Source organism: Aplidium turbinatum, chromosome 10 (genome assembly GCF_918807975.1).
Source record: "Aplidium turbinatum chromosome 10, kaAplTurb1.1, whole genome shotgun sequence".
Classification (NCBI taxonomy): domain Eukaryota; kingdom Metazoa; phylum Chordata; class Ascidiacea; order Aplousobranchia; family Polyclinidae; genus Aplidium; species Aplidium turbinatum.
This window is the reverse complement of record NC_137481.1, coordinates 21,050,190-21,073,420: the sequence shown is the minus strand read 5'-3', so window position 1 is coordinate 21,073,420 and position 23,231 is coordinate 21,050,190. Positions and strand designations below refer to the sequence as shown.

Sequence of the window (23,231 nt, the reverse complement as noted above, 5' to 3'; positions counted from 1 at the left end):
TTTAATAAGGCAAGAAATTTTACAGTAAATTTTTGATTGAAGGATGATGTATGCCCTGATTTATTGTCTGTTATCACCTGTTGAAATCTTTCCTTTTTTGTGGAATTCTATCAAGCAAGAGCAGTAGACCGGGTGCAAAATATGCTTCCCATTTATTCAATCTTATGATGTGCTAGTTTGGTACCTCACTCACGGTCCGGAAATGTTCGCATTTTCGAAAGATGCTCTTAATGAGCATTGATTTTTGCGCATACCATATCAAAAAACGTAATCTTAACGTTAAAATACGTCCAGGAATTCTTGCTGCTCACCTTTCTCTGACCTCGATGTTCAATAGAGTATTTTTTAAACCTTTCTGCTTCAGACATTGTCTGTGCAAAGGAAGAGAAAAATCTCTCACGATAGCTTATTAGAGTTTTGTGATGACACAGCACAAAAACAAACCGGATTGAGCCAGATGAAAGCCGCAACTACTACCCGAAGTCCACAAATAACATCCAAAATAACTCTTGCATGGTGCTCACGCCACTACGAGCAGTTCACCCTATTAAGAGCTTTTAATTCATTTTTCCCTGAAATGGAGTTGGAACAGCTAACAGTAACACATAGAAAGACTAGCGATTTAAAAAATGCACAATTTGTACAAAAACTGTAGCCTACAGTTGCAATTTCTTGCTGCACTTTGACGTCTACCCGTCACCAACCACGGAAAAATAATGTAGTAGTCGAACTTCAATCCAAACAGGCGTAAACGATTAACTTTTGTAGTTACAAACTGAGCTAACAAAGTTCAACACTTATTACCAAGAAACTACCATTAGAGTGTAGTAAAAAATCACATTTTTCGAAAGCGTGTTTTTATTTCATTTAGTATAATGATGGTTCCTACTGATTACTGAAGTGTCTGGATATTCCAGATTTACTTCAATACGTTGCCTGATTCAATTGAATAAGATTTTTTTCAAATTTCAAAAGCCACAGCAACAAAACTAACCAAAAAACCCACTAAAATGTTTTCGGCGTAACTCTGTGCTCTCATCAGGAAAAAACCACCTACGGTACAAGCCAAGAAAACAAAACAAAACTGTAAATACTGTAAAGCAGGGGTCACCAACCTTTTTTGCATGCGGGCCACTTTGGCACTAAGGAGAGCTGTGGCGGGCCGCACTAATAAAATTTTAGGTAGGTTGACTCTTATGGTAGAAATGAACGCATTTCGTACCCAGTATTCAGCGTTACATGTTGTTACTATTTATCTTAGAATACCGCAGCAACAAAATTAGTCGAACAACGCTACCGCCAGGCCAAGCTCCTTTAACAACACTTTTGACTTCTTTAACAATGTCTAATAAACGAGGCCACTTATTTTGCGCACTTATAGCGAGGCGAACGGTTTTATTAGAATATTCATCGCCAAGCAAGAGTGATGTCACTTCGCTTCGCAAAAGATATCTTGCAATTAACAGTTTCAGTAACCAAAGAAATGTTTGACACATCGCAATACAGGCAACAACAGTGACCTGCTATGCTGCTAACATATCAGCGAAAAATAGGCTCCAATAACGGGGAGAAAGAAACTAGGCACCATGAAACAAACACTTGTAGAAATCACCAAAAAAAAACGTTTCTATCGTAACTCATGAACGGTGTTCCCTCTAAAAAAGCAATGAGTTGGTTTTTCATCTTTTTGTGAGAGTCTATAAAACCGCATTTCTTGATTATTTGACAACTGTTACTTGCGGTGCTTATCAGCATGGCAAGAATTGTTGATTAACAACATTTTGCAGTACCGTATCAAACTAAATATTTTCATAATTCAACCAGAAGTTGTCTTTTGAAAAAACAACCATAATACAACCAGAAGTTGTCTTATGAAAATACAACCATAATGCAACCAGAAGTTGTCTTTTGAAAATACAACCATAATACAACCAGAAGTTGTCTTATGAAAATACAACCATAATGCAAACAGAAGTTGTCTTATGAAAATACAACCATAATACAACCAGAAGTTGTCTTATGAAAATACAACCAGAATTAATACAAACAACACCTGTCAGAAGATATTTCATTTTATTGATACAACCAGAAAAAGCCTTTAAATTTATATATGATACTTTGTCAATTTATTATAAATTGACTTGGCACACCGGCCTATTTTGCTAACAAAAACTTGCTTAAAGGGAACACTGCTTGTGAAACATAATAACGGTGAAACGCACACTAGTGTTTACATGACACATACAAATTTAAAATAAGCAACCCTATGCTCACAGACAATTTCGAAATTCGAAAACAGACGTTTTAATCAACCACTGGGACAGTGTGGCTGGACATCGCATTGGAATAACGTTGAGCGACCCCCACCTAGAACTACAATCTGAATGGTCGGTCGGTGGAATCGTATGCAAAGCGAAAATAATATGCTTCCCGGAAAGAATTTTTTACCTTCATGCTCATTGACTCCTCAAGAAAAGTATTTTTGATTATACTTGTACGCTGATACCTTCCGCGGGCCGCAGCGATACGGCGTGGCGGGCCGCATGCGGCCCGCGGGCCGCCATTTGGTGACCCCTGCGTAAAGTATTAAGCAATCAATTTTTGTTTGATTCACTTAAGACCTCTCTCAAATTTTCTTCAGATATAATTGTACATTTTCCTGACGAGAGGCCAAAGTTACGCCGAAAATGTTTTTAATTTGTTCTGTTGTTAGTTTGCATCAACTTACTAAGTTGTCTATCATCTGTTTACTGTATAGAAAAACTACATCTTTCCTAAAAATACACTTCACATAAGTTAATGCTTCCATTGGTGATCAATCGAAAACTCGATGAGATAGTGGTCCATTGCAGAATATTCCACCTGGCACGAGATTTAAAATGGGTCACTCGCCACAACCAAGCCTGGAAACCAGCCTTTTTACATTGAATTTGCAGGCGTTAAATCAATGCAATAAACTGATAAAGGGCTGATTCCTGGCTGGAAAGAAACCATTGCCTAAGCATAACTGTTGTGCAGGCTTCTGATCTCCGTCGAAAATTGTCTGTAATGTATTTAATGCAAAGCCATCTTTTTGTATTAGGTCTAACCTCGCCGATACGGTGCGAATGGGGTTTCACTGTTTCAAGAAGCAGTCTCGTATAAATTGTACCGTTAAATATTTTTCTTAATTTGCAATTTGTCGACATACCGTAATTTTTAAGACCTAATCAGTTGGTTTATGAACAGAGTTTTCAGCCATTTTTCGAATGAAAGTAACTGCACCTTGTTAGCGAATGTGCATCTCAGACTGCAACGAACGCCAGATACTTAAACTAAAGTATTCTTCAATAACTGACCATGCCCTTAAGTATCTCGACCTATCGATTTTCTCTTACTTTACCATCTGCAGTGTTCTTCACAATCCATTTGCATGATACAAATCCCAACACAACGCAAATCAAAGCAGATTAGAATAAAGTGATACTGCGCTTCACAGAAAACTTGTGTTTGCAAGAATACTATGAAAGTCTGTGTGGTTACATGCCGGCTGCTGATGGCAAGAAGCCTTTTCTCCACTTGAAAAAAAAGATGAAAAACGTGCTTCGTTTGCGTGTTTGACTCAATCCAATGCAAAGCGCAAAAGTAAATTATTTTTAAAAACTATACTCTGTCTTTCACGTTAGCATGAAGCTGCAGTGCGTAGCATCCCCTCAGGCTGCTGTTGCATTCCTGTGACCATCAAATACAAGTAAGCAGCTCGGTGCATTGACTGCTATAGCTTGGGGTCGATGCAAAAAAGCTTGACATTTCCTTGGCATCATAAAGCAACAGCTGCAACTAACATGGCAAGCGATTTATAATGCAATAGTCACAGCTTCCTTTATAAGCACCCGGTCAACGATGAAATCTATTCTTAGAGCAAAGAACGAAATCAACAAGGAAGATAATTGCGTAAGCAGCACAAAGCCTGAGCTGACTGTCAAGAACTGACAACGTTCTAAAATATACTGGGTAGCTCACATGCAAGAAAGAATGTTTGCTTTAACTTGAACCGTCATACTATCCGTACACGTTTAATGAGAAAGCTAAAATCTTTCCCTATGCTCTTCGGTTGTTGGAAGTACAAGTCGGTTTGCCATTTCTCTATAAGTAACAACGTGGAATGAGTAATAACAAAGCAATATAAAACACAACCTTTGTACAAAACAGTTTGTTAAAGACATGTAAAAGAAGACAATTTGCCTAATACTTTCGGCTTATTGATTCGAAATCTCGTGTCTCATTTAGCAGGCACCAATACGACGGATAGCCACTAGCCAGCAACCCATGTGCGCGTGATGGAGAATGAAAATTACAACTTTTTCAATCTGCCTTGCGAAGAAGCTAGGGAGACTATAAAGCGTGATCTTCTAACTGGCGATTGAACAGTGAACTCATTGAAAAAAAAATCGACTCATCAATACAAATTTAAACAAGACGAAAATATAGCTTAGCGGCTAGTTTGTCCGCCTCTGAGTCGGTAGGCATGGCTTCGATGCCGCGTCGGGTCATACCAAAAACCTTTTAAAAGTTGCACTGAATCTTATGCCTACACGGCCCCCAGCAAAGAAAAGGCAATAATATACTCGGCTGCGCCTCTATACGGCTGCACTGACATTGCCTGCTTTGTGAAGCGCTGAGGAACACCGCATATCTGCGATGGATACAGAGTAGCCTATATAACAACACACATTAATTATTATAAATATACATCAACTTCAAGAAGAGTTAAAACTTGACAAGGACAAAACGGGCCAAAATGGCCAATGTTGCCATTCAAAAAAGTAAAATTTGTTGTTTAGAAGTATATTTTTTAGCATTTCGCATAGAAAATATCGTTTAAATTACGACCCGCTGATCATAGCGTTGGAAATGCCAACAATTTCGCACGAAAATGCTGCAACAAATCACATTATCCGTGCAGACGTCTGACAAGAAATGCGGAATAACTCTTCAACTAAACAACCGATTAAAACAATTCATTAGTTGCAACAAAATAAAAACATTATAATTTGTATAAGCAACAATGTAATTTACGATCCATTAATTTATGAATAAATTTTGTAAGATCTATGCAAATAAATTTCAAGAGTGACAGTGATAAGAAATGATTATATAGGCACGCGACAAAGATTTTGATTACCCACACAACAAAACTTGTCTTGGCGTACGCCATCCACCATGCATTCAACAGAGCAGCAATCACAGCTTTACGCGAGAGTCGGCAAACAAAGTGCTGTGCTGGCATTAATACCATTCAATGCTTTGCGTTTGAAATAGATCAATTTTTCACACTTTTAACAAGATGTTAAATCGATAAAAAAGCGGAGTTAAAATTTGCACGACTGGGTTGACCTCCCGAGAATGAATGCCAGCTGCTATAAACAGCACATTTGTTGCATTCTCGATGAAGACAATGGCCAGTGCTTCAATGGAATTTTATCGATTCGGCAATTTTTTAGAAAAGGTCAGAAGTAATAACGTGCCATTGAGCGGGGGCTTGAGTGAACGATGGACCCGGCTCATGTTTCATTGTATGAATAATTAAAGACACAAAAATTGCGTGGGATGTCACTGCAAAGCAATTCAAAAATGTTGCCGCTTTAATGTACTTTTACCGTGTACTTGTCTTAAAACAATCAAAAAAATGTCAACCAACAATAACTGTCAATAGATATTGGTTTAGCATCTGGTCAAGCCGGTGTAAACCTGCACCAAAAACGACAGTTTAACCAGACATTCACTTGCTTGCTACGCGACAAATCTTACAACCAAACTTGTCATTTCTACAGGCAATCGCTTCTACATATAAAAACAATTTTGCAATTAAAGCAAAGCGTTCCATTCAGCAATCAGCATAACCCTGATAGCAAATCAACCGTTTTTTACATTATCTGCAGACGTTGCAGCGACTGCAGACGTTGAATTAATGTAAAAAAAGGGTTTGATTTGCTGTCTGGTAAAGATGCACTCGCAAAAAATCATTCAACTGCAAATAGCACAGACCGCCACCATGCGGTCAGTTTAGAAGTTCAAAACAGCTTTCCCACTGATGTACGTATCTGCAAACCCATTGACATCTCACTTTATTTTTAAAAATATTTGTGAGGCCTTTCGGGAAAACCACTCGCAAAACTTCACAACCTGTTACTCCCCTCAACAAATCGTCTCTTTCTAAATGTATATATTATGTGAAGGCTACGCAGATTCATGTTTTGAATTCATAAAAATGCAATCTTCTTAATTATTCAAGCTGTCGCCTTCATTTAAGCATTGTCACTTGTTCGCATCGTTTCTATGCTATCACACTTATGAAAAACAGAACACAGTAAGACTTGCTGCAATGAGACATGAAAGCTTTACGGGTGCAAGCAGGAAATTACGTCAGAGAGTTTCCGCGTGGCCGATTATTACGTAGTCACTCCTCACTTTGCTCAGCTGCATATCACATTGCAGTCGCCATCAATGACTGGAGTCTGGATTCAAGATAGATGCAGACATAGAAAAGCTATATACTGCTACAAGTTAAACGTAAATCATGAAGCTGATGCGTTGCAAAGCAACATTAAAGAATTCTTAAAATAGCAACTATTTCAAGACGAAATACGCCGTCAATATTCCCCTTAATTTTTTTTTAATTAAGTTTGTCCATGGCCTAAGATTTGTCATGCTAAAGTACCCAAAATTTTAAAATTAAATTTAATAATATTATGAGGTAGCGTTCTTCCTAGCCATCAGCACAAGGCTGAGCACGACAGTGAGCAATTGCGATTCGCTAACCATAACGATGTCGGCTTTTTTCATTGTAAACAGAGACTGATTTGCTGACTGGGTGTTCCATGCTAACAATGATGTGTCTGACACGCGTTCTATCGTTGTCAATTCTTGCAGCACAAGGCTTCCGAGAAACATTTTGTAACTACTACTGTATAAAATCCAATGCGTTCCTTCATTGGTTAGATTGAAGACACTGAACACGAATAAAAAAGGTGCAATTTTGATCAACAGCGCCACCTGGCAAACAGTATATATTTTTCTTTTTGTCGCAGGTGGTACAAGCAAGGTTAAAAAATAAAAAATTTGAAATGTTCTGTTTTTTCCACACCAGCAGATCTCGTTGAAACAGTAAACAGACGACCCAGAATGGTAAGCATGTGTGTTTAGATTTTCAAAATTACAAATTGAAAATCAAAATCTAACTGCATTCTTGCACTGAGTACACTGAGTATCAGCGTAGTTAAACGTTGAAAGTACAATAAAAAAGTTTTCTGATGTTGAACTGAAGGTACCGTATTTGTAATTATAAAAATAAAAATAAAGTCTTGAAAGGTTTTAAATATATATCAAAGCGGCAAAACAAACAGATCAAAAATTTCCTGAAAAAAACAAACTACAAAAATTACAACTTTCATGCCGCTGCTTACATAAGCAATCAAGACGATGATATATCACCGCTGATGATGTCATCACAACCACTATGAGTCAACAATAATTGGAAAAAGAAATGCATTTCTTCCGCAGTCCGGTTCATTGATTGTCAAAAAGTCCCATAAACAAAGTCGATTTAAAAACATATGAAACAACCACAGAAGTAATAATCTATCACAAAAAACTATCAAGAAACGTTGTAAGTTGAATCATGAGATATAAGACAGAAGTACATGTATAAGACCTTTCGATGCGATATAAATAGCTGTGAATGTGACATAAAATAAACAAGTTAAACACAAAACTTGGCGTTTTCAGCTTGTTTTTGAGAGCAGTTTTGTTTAATTGCGACCTGGCCATGATTGTGTGCATCCCACGAGTAAATTCGTTATGCGTTCTGCTAAAGAGGTGAAAGCGTGGGTGAGAAACGATGGCAAGTCACTTTGGCAATTCTGCCTACTTGTACTTCTGCTTGCAAAGTCCATTATGTTTCATGATAAATAAAGTCTCAAAGCCCGGAAATGTGCTATTGCGTGGAATTGTATATAATTTCACATACGCAATCAACCACCACACAGTTGCAGCCAAGCTTGTATCACAGCTAGCAAAATTGGTAATTTTGACAATGATTCAATGTCGGCAGAATCAATCTCAAAAATGATCTATTTTTCTCGGTAGTTTAAGTCAAAGGATAGCGGTTGCATAAACAAGCACTCATACTTTAAGATCCTGTTTGGTGTGAAACGGATAGAGCGACTATAAGCAATAGCAGAGCAACTTACGTCCATGGTAGTTGCCAGCCTCGTGTCTACGTCAGAGCATGTAAATGTGGGAAAAGGGGAACCAGAACTGAGCTACCTTTCATATGCAACCAGTAGGCGGTAACGGAAAAAAACCTACAGTGTGGCGTCATAAAATCACATTTCGTTATCACAATCGAAGCCTTTTGTAATGCCATCGATGGTGATGTTAACGACTTTATGAGGGGGGTACATGCCTTTGCAGATGATTTCAAGATACATCGTTTTTTTTACGTCTCATTATTGTTGTCGTATCTAAGCGTTATGGCCGGTAGTTGAAAATTCAGATTAAGTGGATGGTAAAACAAGAAAACCAACCTACGTGTCCATCTAGGCCAGGGGTGGGCAAACTTGTTCAAAGAAAGAGCCGCTGGCGGATAAACCATAAACACCAGCGAGCCGCAAAATCAGTTGACATCACATAACAGCAATAAAAACACAATGATTGTTTATCCATATAAGTTATGTACTTGACTCACTAATCTCTGAAAATTTGGACAATAAGTTGTTAATGCTGTGCGAATTAATTCTTCCATTTGTCAAGGTTGCACGATGTTTTGATTTTACAAAGTTATAAATTCTTGTAAAAATGAATAAGTAAGTTCTGGTACCACTTCTAAGCTTCAACTAATCGCTGCTTATAGCGACTTTAATAAACTTCCAATTGTTGCTGACTGAACGCAAAATGAGCCAGAAGAAGCACAATGTTGCTTTTGCAAAGTCACAATTCCATTGTTTAACAATGGCTACATTAAAAAAGAGACCCTTGTTTGATCTTTGTGTTGTATTGGCCGCAAATTAGCCTTTGAAGAAAGTGTAGGCTAAGTCACAAATTTTAATTTATACCAACCGATTTTTGCGCCCCTATCAATGTGGCGCCCATGGCTCGAGCCATACCTGCTATACCTTAGATACGCCACTGCTTGGTTGACAGTCCGAGATACATTTATAAATTATAATCTTAATTTTTTTATAATATTACGATTCAATACAAGAGCCACAAAATTTATGTTGAAGAGCCGCATGCGGCTCGCGAGCCGCAGTTTGCCCACCGTTGATCTAGGCCCTCTATCTCAGGTACTCTATCTCAACCTACGTGTCTCATTCGAGTGTCTTGCCGAAGACACAGTCGCGTGATCTTAAGCAGTGTAGAACGAGCACCCTGCGTTAAACCAGGGCTTTCAGCAATCGGCTATGCAGCCGACAACGTCTTTCTGAAGACGCACAAGGCAACAGTAATACCGGTTGATCAGTTTCGGGCCCATCATGCACTTAAGAAATTACTAGCCCGTGTCCTAGATGTGCATTGTAAGCATGCATACTAAATGGGTAGCGTTCTTTTTGTATGTCTGCAAGACACTAGATAAAATCTTTGTAACTACAAGTTCAAAAACAGTAAAGTTTCTTACGAATTTTACGTTGTCATTTACGAAATCTAAGGTAAACAAAATATCGGTACCGATACCACTAAAAATAGATTGTCATTCATGCACTGCATTTAGCAAAAAGCACACAAAACATACAGTCAAGACTTTCTGTTGTTGAAAGCCGATGGATAAAATCCACTCCTAGTTTCGACAAGCGTCTTTGACAGTCTTCGTAACCAATCAATGAAAATGCAGATGGAAAAGCCCTGACAAGCAATTCACAAAGAAAAAATACCAAATGAAAAGAAAAGTAACCTTGAAGATTACTTGTTAAAAATTCTTGCACAGTCCCCACTAATACCAACGTTATGATTTTATCTGGAACTTAGTACTTTTTGTAACGAATTTTACAAAGCTTCCCAGACGCGGAAGTGAATCACCCGGAAATTTAAGTGCATCCAGATGAACCGTGAAGCCGCACGAATTTTGGATAAACCTATAATTGTGATTTTTAAACAACAAACACAAAACTAAATGTTTCTCCAATTGGCTTGCACCTTTTATACGGATACAACGTTGAAAAGACGTTGTCGAACAAAAAGTAACGATAATTGAGCTTAAAAACACATTGCCACATATGATAACGTTATAATGATTCATATAACATTGAGCAAACATTCATTATAATCACTTTTCACGTGTGGCATGAGAGAACATGTGATATTCAAACTTCGCTACTGTAACCGCTTTTGAAATGTCAATATTTTTCTTACAAAAATTACATTGAAAATGAAGGTAAGAAAATATAATTCCCAAATTGTAAGGAGAAAAATGACCTTAAATTGTGTTTATTTAACCGCGTGTGTTTACTTAAATTACGAGCGTTCCTTATTAGTTCTAATAAAAACATAACGCAAGTGTTATTTTGCAATCTTGCAGCAAAAACAAGGACAGTCTTACTTCTTAGGTCTGAACCATGGTCTGAACCCAGAGAGCAAATCAACTGTTTTTTTTACAATGATTCAACGTCTACAGACGTAAAAAATCAATGTAAAAACAATTGATTAGCTGTTTTGCAATTGACGTTGTCGAACTGGAATGGTGAAAATTACACTTAGAAAACAGGCGGGAGTCATATTTCACAAAAAAGCCTGATTGGCCAACAAAAACGGGGGATGCTTAAAGTCCACAAACCATTCGAGATTTATTTTGATTTCGCACACCAAAAGAAAAACAATAAAATAATATTGTTAGTTGGTTTAACAAGTGGACCCTAGTGTTTTGATAGGCTTTTTCGAAGCAAAATGCAGAGAGAGATTTATAGTCTGTGTAAAATGGTTTGAAATCGTAACATGGTGGTTAGGTTTCAAGATGCTGACGAAACAAATCAAGTATTCTTTGACAAGCACTAGCTCTAACTAGGCCATTAAATCACAATGCAATAAATTGGATTCAGGAACCATTGCAATCAGTGCCATTGATTGGAATTGAGAGTGTGGCCTTGAAGCTGACAAAATTTATTGCTTCAAAAAAATAAGAACAAAATCTTGCAATGCTTCTTAACCTGCTTTAAGATAACAGAGGTCATCACACATGGGGCTCTGGTTAAAAAAAAAGTTGATAATGCTACTAGCAAAATCTATCCCTTTTACGTTGGTTCAACGTCTGCAAACATTGAAATAATATACAAAGAGCGAATTTTTAACAGAGAAAAATCTTCCCACGTGAATTGAATGTTCGATTAATATTTTCTATTTCAGTTCGTAGTTGAGGAACTGGATCGATTCATTCGTCAACCTAATGGCGCCAACAACTCAAGAGAATTGATCAGGAAAACTTTTTTTGTTTTGAGGCAATTTCAACACTTGAAGACATTGAAATGCTGCAAGCAAACATTTTAACAAATTAATAGAATTTCGTTAACAAGTTCTAAAAAAAGCACAAGGACCAGAAATGTTGCTCTGTAGGACAAATGGGTACCAAATGTGCCTTTTTAAACCCTATAGCTGATAAATAGGTCGTTTTACAGCACGAACTTCCTAATATGAACGTTACCTTATTTAACTGCTACGTTTTTACAGAATAATCTGGCCCATGCAGTGCAACATATGAGTTTATCCACTCCTAAAGTTAGAATTTGAAACAAAATTAGACACCTGAAAGTACACTGTCTCTACAATCTAACCCCTGCGCATTCATATAATCGTGCCGCCTATGAGTTTTTGCTGTCGGTAACATATTAAATCGTTTAGTGAGTGACTACAAGTTAGGTTAATAAGCTTCTTTAGGAATTGTTCAATAGAAAGTTCAGACACTGAGTTGAATCATTTCGACAACGAAAAGGTGACGAGTCGGGCCGGGATTTCGATGAAAATTTTCAGAGAAAAAACAGCTAATTTTAACCTGTTGCACCTCCATTGCAAACAAAATACGTCCTCTCACGGCCTACTAGAACACGGCCAAATATGTTGCTATTTGAGGAAATTTCTAAGAGTCTGAATTGTTACAATCATAGCTATGACAAACCTGTCATCTTCCCATTTCCAGAAGTTAGTAAAATAAGCAATATTTGTACCTAGACATATGTTTGGCTTGCTTAACCGGAGATTAGGTATGTATGTTAAGCACAACTTATGCAATAACAATGTAAAATATGTAAGATTTTTCAACTGCAACCTGGTGATAGTATCGTTTGGTGTGTTGCTTTTGGTGAAATTGCATGTTTCATTTAAAATATCAAGGATTTTTTCTGAATTCTGTGTTGTAAGCGGTTCATTTGATGTCCTAATTTAAATTTTAGTTTGTTTTGTTTTCCACCAAGTTTAATTTTGCAAGTAAAATGTGGCTATTGGCAAAAAATCCTGCTATACAAAAAACCTAACGACTTTATGATGAGACTACCTCCAGGATGGAGTTGGAAAATTTTTACATATTTTACATTATTATTGCATAAGTTGTGCTTAACATACGTATCTAATCTCTGGTAAAACAAGCCAATAATATGTCTAGATACAAATATTGCTCATTTTACTTACTTTTGGAAATGGGAAGATGACAGGTTTGTCATAGCTATGCTTATAACAATTCAGACTCTTAGAAATTTCCTCAAATAGCAACATATTTGGCCGTGTTCTAGTAGGCCGTGGTCCTCTTTACTAATTCAACGTCTGCAGACGTTGTTTCAATGAAAAACGAAAGGATTTTGACAACTGGACTGGAACTAAAAGTAAAAAAAATCTGACACTGTTTTCATTTCTACTTTTAGTATGGCAAGTAGAAAATTTGTCCAAAGGTTATTTGAAGATTTATTTTTAGTACATTTCAAAAGATGTAATAAAACTATTACGCGATATGAAAAGATAGAAAACTGAAATACAACAGCATCAAAGCTATCAATTCGTTAGCTGGTTTCTACGCACTTCTTCCTTGCCTTGAGCGTTCTATGACGTCAAAACCGAAGAATACCGTGAAGCGGCGAATTTGCATCCACGTTCTCGAACCGGCAAAGCGTTTGAGTGACGTCACATCAAAGCGAGTATGACGTGTTAACTTCGATTCACGAAAAGTTTAAAACAATATTAAATGACGAAGGAGGCACGGTAAGTTTGCGTTAATTTTTTCAATGTTTATTCAAAGCCAAAATATCGTCAACAAAGTTCCGCAGAAAGACCCTGTCTATAAACAACGACGAAACAACTCAAGTCAATTAAATTGTGCATATATTCTAAAAACTAAAGCATTAAAATAGTTTATTTGGAAATGCAGTAAATTCAAAGCTCAGACCTTGCACTTTAAAGCATTCGTTGTTGTATTGTCAACTAATACTATGATGACTGTCTATGAGTTTTATTGGCATTGCATGATGCAGGAATTTCGTAAAATGCAGCCGTTTTCTATAAAGTATGATAACAGCGGTACAGTGTAGGGTGGTGCTTCTCAGACTATGGACGGTGGTCCAAAAGTAGACTACAAAAATTGAATTTAAGCCTAGATTTCTTTAGTTGCAGGAGAGAATACACTTCGGTAACAGATTAGATGAGAATTAAAAGTGAATACTTTAATCAAGTACCGGTATCGGAAAAAATGGTTAAAATGCACATTTACAGTGCGTAAAGGTATTTTTGCCTTTGTTTTGCGAAATACACTAGTGTCAACCTTAAGGTGATTTAAATACATTTTTTTGGATATTAATGGCAACCCTAACTATTAATTGTGAAGTTTCATCGCAAAATATCAGAATATTAAAATTTTCAAATTATTTTTTATTACAGTTTATTCGCTCAATCTAACCAGGAACCAGACGTTGAACAAACACACATCTACTGGCATCAATGAATAGGAAAGAATCAGGATATAATAAAAAATTAATTTAATAAAAACTCCACAAAATGGCCATTGAAGCTGGACGACGATTAATAAACATTAATTTTAAAGCTAATAAAAAAAAATTATTATTAAAAACTTCAATACAAATATTGGTTTTTGGTGTTACAAGAAACTCATTATGAAACACGTGTGAATTGTAGACAAATAAAACATAGAGCATTGTAGTAAGAAAGGTATGAATAATTAATTTACATTCGGTAAGTTAGTGTGTAAACGATGAAACGTCACATCCGTTTATAAGTTTACTAATAATTGAAAAAATGTAATAAGCATGACAGAAAAAGGTTAAAAAAGGACAAAAATTCCTTTGTAATGACGGGGTGACAACAATGGTTTTTATTTTTTGAAAGAGCATAAAAATATTGTATATCAACAGCTCACTATCCTTCTAATACTACGATTAGCAGCAGAAACACTAATCGAAGTCATGATGTAAAATACGAGTCAAATAAGGGTCAGTTTGAGGAGTCAAAGAGTGTAACATGTCTGGAAAAGTTAAACACACAGAGTGTTGCTTTGCTGCAAAACAACAAAATGCTGATCAGTAACGTTTTTATTTATAGTACAGCGGCAAGAATTTTCTATATCATGCCCTACCACACCAAGAAAGGCCAGACATAGTTTCTTTGCCAGCTTGCAATAGCTCTAATTCCTCGCCATTTCGTCCCATTTAAACATAGGCCATGATGACCAGACAAAAATACATATTGATAACACTTCACTCAAGTGAGTTCTGGATACGAAAGGAGCTGAAAAAATAAATTCAGTTTCAAAGAATATTATTGTGTAGGAAAAGCTGCAGAACGAGCTCTAAGGTTTCACTCCGAGCTCAAACTAAAAAAATTCCTCAAACTCAAGAGCCCAGCAAGACGTCAACACTTGAAGAGCTTTACATCTATATTAAGACGACTTGTTTGGCTAGTAAGGTTTACATGGATGACATGAAAAGACTTGCGTCCTTCATGCTTCATTGAAAAAGACTTTAAAAACGAAAAAATTCCTTAGAACGACAGGGAATAAGATAAAAGCGTTTTTTTTTATGGAAAAGGTAGAAATCTTTTAGCATGTTTTCTATTTTTGGTGTGTTGCAGCAGCAGCAGGGTTGCTGCAACAGCAAAATGCAAAGTATGTATTGTACAATGGTTGTTACAAGGGAAAAAAATTACCATACCAACAAGGCTATGGGTAGTATTTCAAGCTAAAACCATTCGGAAGAAACTTTTAAAAAACTTGGAATATTTTCAAGTACTTGATGAGTGAAATACTTCAATGCTTCAAGAAAATCTAACTTAGGCACCACGATGCACTTGCTTGTATTAAATCATTCTTCAAACCGAAGACGATGTTGGTTGTGTCAACCGTAAAACATGATAAATATTATTGTTTCGGTTTATTTACTGCAGCTCTATGACAGCTGAGAGCTTAAACCTTTGCATGTTCTTTTTTGCATTGTTATGGTGGCCAAGTTTGCACTGTCCGTTCAGTTACACCCTGACTATATTTTGCGAGTGAATGCACAGACGATACCATTTATTGAAGTTGTTGCTTTAGCCTGATCTGGAATCGAACCCAGTCCCATCAAAAGCAGTGGCAGACCTTTGAAGCAGCAGCAAAAATGTTGCTTATAAATAAAAATGCGCAAATAATGTTGTAACAGCAATGCCATAGTTGCCCAACCTCAATACTAAAGTGCGACACCTTCTTTGAAGCGACTATATAGAGTAAAAACCAACTTTGAATCATCTTTCTTTAGGTGAAACTGAAGCAGGAAGAAGAACATCCTGTCTAGTGTCTAGAGCGGGGACTTCAAGCCTTCAAGGGCTATTTTTACTAAACAGCCATTTTCGCGCACATGATTTAAAGTAAACTAAGCTTCAAAAAATTTGACTTTCTAGTTTCAAAACACCTGGAAGTAGAAACACGAAATGAATTCCATGTTCAACTTTTTAGTGGGATGTATTAGAATTTAAGAAAATACTATCCAAAAACAAACAAATATGGGTTGCTCTTGCTATAACAAACTTTCGCAGTCTGAAACATAGTACCATACCATGGGCTGTATCCAAGGGGGGGGGGATGAGGGTGATCACCCCCCCACTTATTGAAGTGGTTTGGAATGACTAAGACGATTTTAGCCCACTGTCTAAAAATCACCCCTCCCCCCCCCCGAATTCTAAAAGTGGATAGAGCCCCTGTACCATACAACTACTATAAGAACTGCAATATGTAACAGTTATAACACAATAGAGTCTATTGAATAGACTACGGCAGAGTAATAATTATTTCCATATGGTACAAAGAGAAACGTTGAAATGTGAAACTGTGTCATCCTTGCTGATTGGACCTGTTCAGTGATGCAAAGCTTATGCCAGGACATAAACACTCAATAGTAGGTTACAGTGAAGAGTAATTCAGTTTGAGGGGAAGTATTTCATTGTGGATTCAACAATTGATAGTCTAACATTTTGTTTTAAGTTATTCATCTGAAAATGCAATTTAAAAAAGATTTTTCTTGTTTCGCAGAAGCAGCCTCACAGCTTACAGAAAAATAAAAAAATTTCCTAGTAGGCTGCAAAGGCAAGGTAGTGTTAAAGGAAATCTGGAAATCAAACTCTGTTTCAATCAAACAATGTTGACAGATGTTTAGTGGATAAAACGTGTTCGTATTGAGTTTATTGACCGATCGATAAGGCAAAGCGGTGCACCCGATGATTAAAGCTTAGGCGGGTCGAAAATTATCAAAGTCTTCAATTAAAAGCACTATCAGCCAATTAAACGTACGTACAAAAGCGTGTAACAGACCACAAAAACATCCACCCTAAATTAACAAGTAAATAATAAGATCATGACGAAACGAAAAGTTGGCCGGCTGAAACAAAAACACAAATTGTCAACAAAATACAAAAACGCCACAACTTTATTTTTTTCACTAAATAAAATCAGCACATTTTACATTGCTTCTGCATCGAGAAATCATTGAAAAAACGAGTGCACGGCCTACTAGAACACGGCCAAATATGTTGCTATTTGAGGAAATTTCTAAGAGTCTGAATTGTTACAATCATAGCTATGACAAACCTGTCATCTTCCCATTTCCAGAAGTTAGTAAAATAAGCAATATTTGTACCTAGACATATGTTTGGCTTGCTTAACCGGAGATTAGGTATGTATGTTAAGCACAACTTATGCAATAACAATGTAAAATATGTAAGATTTTTCAACTGCAACCTGGTGATAGTATCGTTTGGTGTGTTGCTTTTGGTGAAATTGCATGTTTCATTTAAAATATCAAGGATTTTTTCTGAATTCTGTGTTGTAAGCGGTTCATTTGATGTCCTAATTTAAATTTTAGTTTGTTTTGTTTTCCACCAAGTTTAATTTTGCAAGTAAAATGTGGCTATTGGCAAAAAATCCTGCTATACAAAAAACCTAACGACTTTATGATGAGACTACCTCCAGGATGGAGTTGGAAAATTTTTACATATTTTACATTATTATTGCATAAGTTGTGCTTAACATACGTATCTAATCTCTGGTAAAACAAGCCAATAATATGTCTAGATACAAATATTGCTCATTTTACTTACTTTTGGAAATGGGAAGATGACAGGTTTGTCATAGCTATGCTTATAACAATTCAGACTCTTAGAAATTTCCTCAAATAGCAACATATTTGGCCGTGTTCTAGTAGGCCGTGACGAGTGATTTTGAGTTTGACGCTGTAAACTGTTTCTAGCTTGAAGTGCTGTTATGAGTAACCTGGGAGCACCAAATCAAAAATGTTGATTACAATCGATAAGATCATAAAAGAAAAAGGTGACAGCAATAATAATCGTCAATGAATGGATTTATTAAAGGTTCACAAAATATTGCATTTGTGTCCTTGAAGAGAACGCAGCAACAAAGAAGTTGGAAAAAGGCAAACTGAAAGCCGAAATATCCGGAATGGCCCGTTTCGGTGAGTCCGATTCGGTGAGTCCGATCCCTTAACGGGGGATTTTTTCAATTTTTTTTTTTAAATTATCGGGTACCGTAGCCTAATTATCATTGCCGTTTTAGGGTTAGGGGTTAGGAACTCACCGAATCGGACTCACCGAATAGTAGCAGACCCGAAATATCATACCAATCGAAGATGAGTGTATCACTTGAAAGGCCACAAACGATGAAAAGCGGCAATATGCAACAAGCATAGCTTTGCTGATCATGAAAAGAAGTCATGAAGGATTTATCTTCTGGATGCAATGTAACAGTGGACAAGTTATGAAGCACTTGCTTTTTTACACTGGTCTCTATCTTCTAAAACGAATCTTCTAAAATGAAAGGCTCAATTTCAAGTAACAAAAGGTGAAAAATGTATTTGAATGTCTGCTAATCAGTTCTGGCAAGTGCTCTTTATTCCAAACACTGGCCCAAAATTCGCAGAATCACAGAATAGATCTCCATGAAACCGCTCACCAACTCAAGCGTGCACTATATTTATTGCCCATGATGCTCAATGTATCAGTGATCTGATTTTGAAGCAACAAGGTTGAAAATTGAATCCTTTTAATGTATTCCGTTTAAGTAGTTGAGTTTGAATTATTCGAATAGTTTAGGATGAGAATCTGTTTGGAATCAGAATCTTCAAAAGTTCATTCCCAGTCACCAATAACGTCAGCGACTTACTTCCAAATGCAAATAATGCAAAATCAAACGAAAAATTTTAAGATACGAAAAAGGTTGCAACCCTTTTCAATAGTGCAACCTTGTCAAAATGTTGAACAATGCAATGAAGCAGTAGCACAAAATGCATGAAATGATGTACTGACTGTATATAGTTCAAAACGTTTCTGCTGCTTCCACTTCTCACACCACTGTCATGTCCATTTTTCTACAGTTAAAATGCTGAAAAGCAACTTCCTACAACATAAATTTCAATGTCACTGCGCAAGAATCGATGAGTTTGAATCTCTCAGTAAGCAAAACACGTTTTTTACGTCTGCAGACGTTGAATCAACGTAAAAAGGAAGATTGTTCGTAGCCGGATAGAATTGTCGCTTGAAACAGCCTTGCCCATAAGAAAAACTTTCAATCGACTGCGACTTAACATTTTAAGCAGCTGATCAGATCACGAAACAAACCAGCCTTCTTATGAATGAAAACGTTGCGAAAATGTGTAAAGTTTCGAGATATTACTATTTAACAATTTTCAATCGCGTGCTATGAAATAACCTATCGTGACCACAGACGAAAGTATTTTCAAAGGAAACATGGTGTGGGAAGTGCTATTTATACGACACAGTATACGCTGCAACTTACTGATGAGCCATACTAACCATTCAAATCACATTATAATATATGAGAACATGGGGTCTGCTACCATTCGGTGAGTCCGATTCGGTGAGTCCGATTCGGTGAGTTCCTAACCTCTAACCCCTAACCCATAACACTAAAACGGCAATGATAATTAGGCTACGGTACCCAATAATTTAAAAAAAAAACTTGAAAAAATCACTGAATAGGGATCGGACTCACCGAATCGGACTCACCAAATCAGACTCACCGAATAGGACTCACCGAAACGGGCCATTCCGGAGAATATGAGATGGCTATTACGGCTTTAGCAAGCATCTTTAGCAAGCAAACTACACGATGCATACATTTTGTTAAAAATTAATCTGAGCCTGTCGCCTTCATTTATAGGTTTCTCTGATACCTGCTGGCATCCAGGCTAACAAGGTCCTATGATCTGAAATATTTGAACAGAACAGTGATGAGGCGATATGACTCACATCCAGCGGCGTGTCAATCTCATAACCTCAGAAACTGTCCAATGTCCAAAGGTGTGACCACTGTCAACGATTTAAAATAGATCAAAGAACACCAAAATATAAAAATAAACTCACAGTGTGGCTGCACGAAAGTGAACTGTCCTGTTTTTTACCGGTTTTGCCATAACCTCAACTTAATCTTCGTGCGTGAAGTCAAATATGGTTTTGGTCTACTAAGATTCTTATTTCTCTCGATCTAATATCGCGCATATGAAATAATCTTCACTAACTACTTAGTGGCATTTACCCAGTTGTCCTTCAGCTATTTTAAGTCAACTTTTATTATTCAAAAAAAAAAACGGCCAAAACTTAAATGAAGTATACAGTGAAGATTTAGATAAGATGAACGCAAGGACAAAAATGAACGATGACATCAAAACCACTGCCTGAACTCGCGGAGAGTCGAACCTCAACCTTGAAAGGGTCGGTACTTTGCTGTAACCACTAGGCCGTGCAAACAAGATAGAAAAAAAACACATTTTATTAAACTTTGCACAGTTGCTAAAACTATATTAAACAGTTGCTATATTAAACAGTTGCTAAAACTATATTTTTATATACTGTCTGTAGAAGGCCGTTCTACAAGTACCAGACAGTGTTATGGCATTTCTCTTTAAAATAACACATTTAGGATCAAAACTACTTCAAGTGCAATATCGTAGGTCAACAAATAAATTTTACAAATTATTTAAAGTTGTTTGTGGTCTCAAAAAAACAAAACTTAATTTACCAACAACTTTCAAATTCAAGCAGCCAACCATAGCCAATATCAGCTTAATAACCAAGCTAGCAAAAGTTGCATTTTTTACATTGTTTCACGTTTGCGAACGTTGAAACAATATAAACATGGCGATTTTGACTTGATGTGACAGCCATAAATCAACTAGCACCAGTTTGACAACCGCATCAGATATAATAGTATTTTTAGATCATAGTTTGCTTTTCACTGCGCAGCAATCTGGGTGTAATTGTATCCCAAGTTACTTTTACGTTAGTTTTACGCATATTAACGCCCTGTTTCCGTAAAAAAACGAAGTTGTTTCAGGTGCAAGATTTGAAATCAACAGAGAACCGCCAGAAAACGCAAGCAAAGCAAATATATATACAATCTACACACTTGAAGCTTATGTAAACTCGTGTAACGGTAAACTCCATTGACAGTTACGACATGGAATGACATCCTACAAAAAAATTGATCTAACATGCACGAATCAACCTGATACCGCAAAATTCGTCCGTCTAAAAACGTTGAGCTAGAAAGCGTCATCCATACATTGTGTTCCAAGTTACAAACGCGACACAACGCTTGATATCAAGGAACGATTTTTCAAGAAATGTTATTTATCACTTACTTTGCTGTTTAATTGTTTTTTGGTTGACACTTTTCTAATCAGACTCTTCTCTCTGTTGTCATTTTCTTCTTCGTCACTTTCAGAAGACAACATTCCTATCGAATTCGAAGGAGACTTTAGCTTTTCAGGAGGAGTTGCTTCGCTGGAAAAATAAAAATAAAAATTCAGACCGGAAATAGTGGTGTGCGCATCAGTGGGTATGGCCATTGCTGCTGCGCAAGTGATGCAATGACGACACACAACTTTGTAGCCTTGTGTTGCAATATATATTTTTTAATATTTTTTATGCAACACGAATGGTTAGTCTAATCAAAAATTAAAGAGCCCAAAATTTAGATACTAAACATGTTTTCGAAACCGGAACTGTCTTCATCTTCAGTGCTACCAAATGAAAGCAATTCCAGGTTTTGTAACGTTACAGTATAAATTAAATAGATTAGCCTTTGTGACGTCAGCCGCAATATAATTTAGAACTTAGCGGCACCGGGGATTGCTTTCATTTAATAGTACTGTACTGAAGATAAGACAATTCAGGTTTCGAAAACATGTTTAGTATCTGCATTTTGGGCTCTTTAATTTTTGATTAGACTAACCATTTGTGTTGCATGAAAAATAATGCAAATACGCTTGCGGCCAAAAGACCGAGCTAAAAATACTTGACCAACATTTTGTCATTTCCGTACGCATTTTATTTCTTGTTTAACTTACTAGTTGTGTGAGATCTGCAATGCTGTACGGAAGTGAGACATGGTGCTTACGGGAAAACGAATTGGCGATTTTAAGAAGAACTGAGAGAACGATGCTGAGAGCAATGTGTGGTGTAAAGCTGATGGACAAAAGGAATACCGAAGAACTTCTGAGCTTGCTTGAGTTGAATGAGAGTTGTGATAAGTTGGCGAAAGCGAATGGAGTGAGGTGGTATGGGCATGTTTTGAGAAGGGATGAAGATGATGTTTTGAGAAGAGCGCTGGAGTTGCGAGTGGAGGGTCGTAGAAAACAAGGAAGACCAAAGAAAACGTGGAAAAAGCAAGTTGAGGAAGAAAGTAGCAAGGTGGGCTTGACAAGAGAGGACGCGCTAGACAGACCGGTGTGGAGGCAGGGTGTGAAGACGATTGGGGCACTTGGAGGTGAATCCGGCCACCCTCGGTAACGGGGACATCACCGGATTAAAACTGGACTACTACTACTACTACTACTACTACTACTTAACTTGTAAAAAAAGTGCATAGAACTTGATTAACACGCCTTGAGAATGGGTTCGTTGTACAGTTGGTTTGTTCATACATGGTAAAAGATGTCCATTGCTTATTTAACTACAACAACAACTCCAACATCAACAAATGCTAGCAGGTGAACCAAACAAGCAAACTACCGCACCATCAATCAATCCACAGTTCATTCTTCAAAGCAAAAATAACGCAACTTTGAAATATAGAAAAACGCAAATGAACACGATGAAAGAATTTCGCACAAGTTCTGAATTTGACAGGGAACAAGATAACCAACATCACAATATTGGCATACAATCTAATAGTGAGTTGCCGTGCTGGAAAAATGGGAATACAGTATTAAAACGGCAGAAAAATAATAGTGTGTTTTTGCATAGCGCTAAATCCACCTTCTCAATAGCTTCAGAAAGCAGAGAGCGCAGCCGAGCACGTTACATTACAGCACATAAAATGACCACCTTGCTTTGGACTTAATGCTGCTCTTCTCACTCCCCGACTGACTTGATTTGCTCTTTTTCTTTCTTCCAGGTGGAAATGGCATTGCAAAGAATTAAGTCATATCACAGAGTGTATATAAAAAAATAAATACTTTATACATGAGTGAAGCACAAGAATTCGATCCGTGTTTTCTAAACAAAAAAGAAGCTGTTAAATATGAATTGATACCCACAGATCCAACAGGACTCAATCCGATGAGCCTTCTGAGTCATTTCCAAGAGAATCGCCTGTGACAGTGACAGAATACTTAGAATTGTTTACCGGTGTCAGTGTAACGCTTTTCAAAATATATAAATACTTTCTAAACATAGCAAATAAATTTAAAAGGAAAATTCTCCAA

General features: G+C 36.9%; 1 protein-coding gene across 2 annotated transcripts in view; it reads right to left on the bottom strand.

Moving 5' to 3' along the window:
* The window catches only part of LOC145777940 (diacylglycerol kinase delta-like), a 58,057-nt gene extending 35,085 nt beyond the window's left edge, over nt 1–22,972 (bottom strand). The window contains exons 1-2 of one of the 2 annotated variants that reach the window (XM_082589302.1): nt 22,852–22,972; nt 21,165–21,306 (exon numbers count right to left, since the gene is read on the bottom strand). In XM_082589302.1, the coding sequence (XP_082445428.1) occupies nt 21,165–21,306; nt 22,852–22,934 (225 nt within the window). In that variant the 5' untranslated portion in view covers nt 22,935–22,972. Of the gene's footprint in view, nt 1–444; nt 563–21,164; nt 21,307–22,851 lie in introns of those variants that run through there. The other variant, XM_082589303.1, reaches the window with a different exon arrangement.
* Between the last annotated feature and the right edge of the window lie 259 nt (nt 22,973–23,231).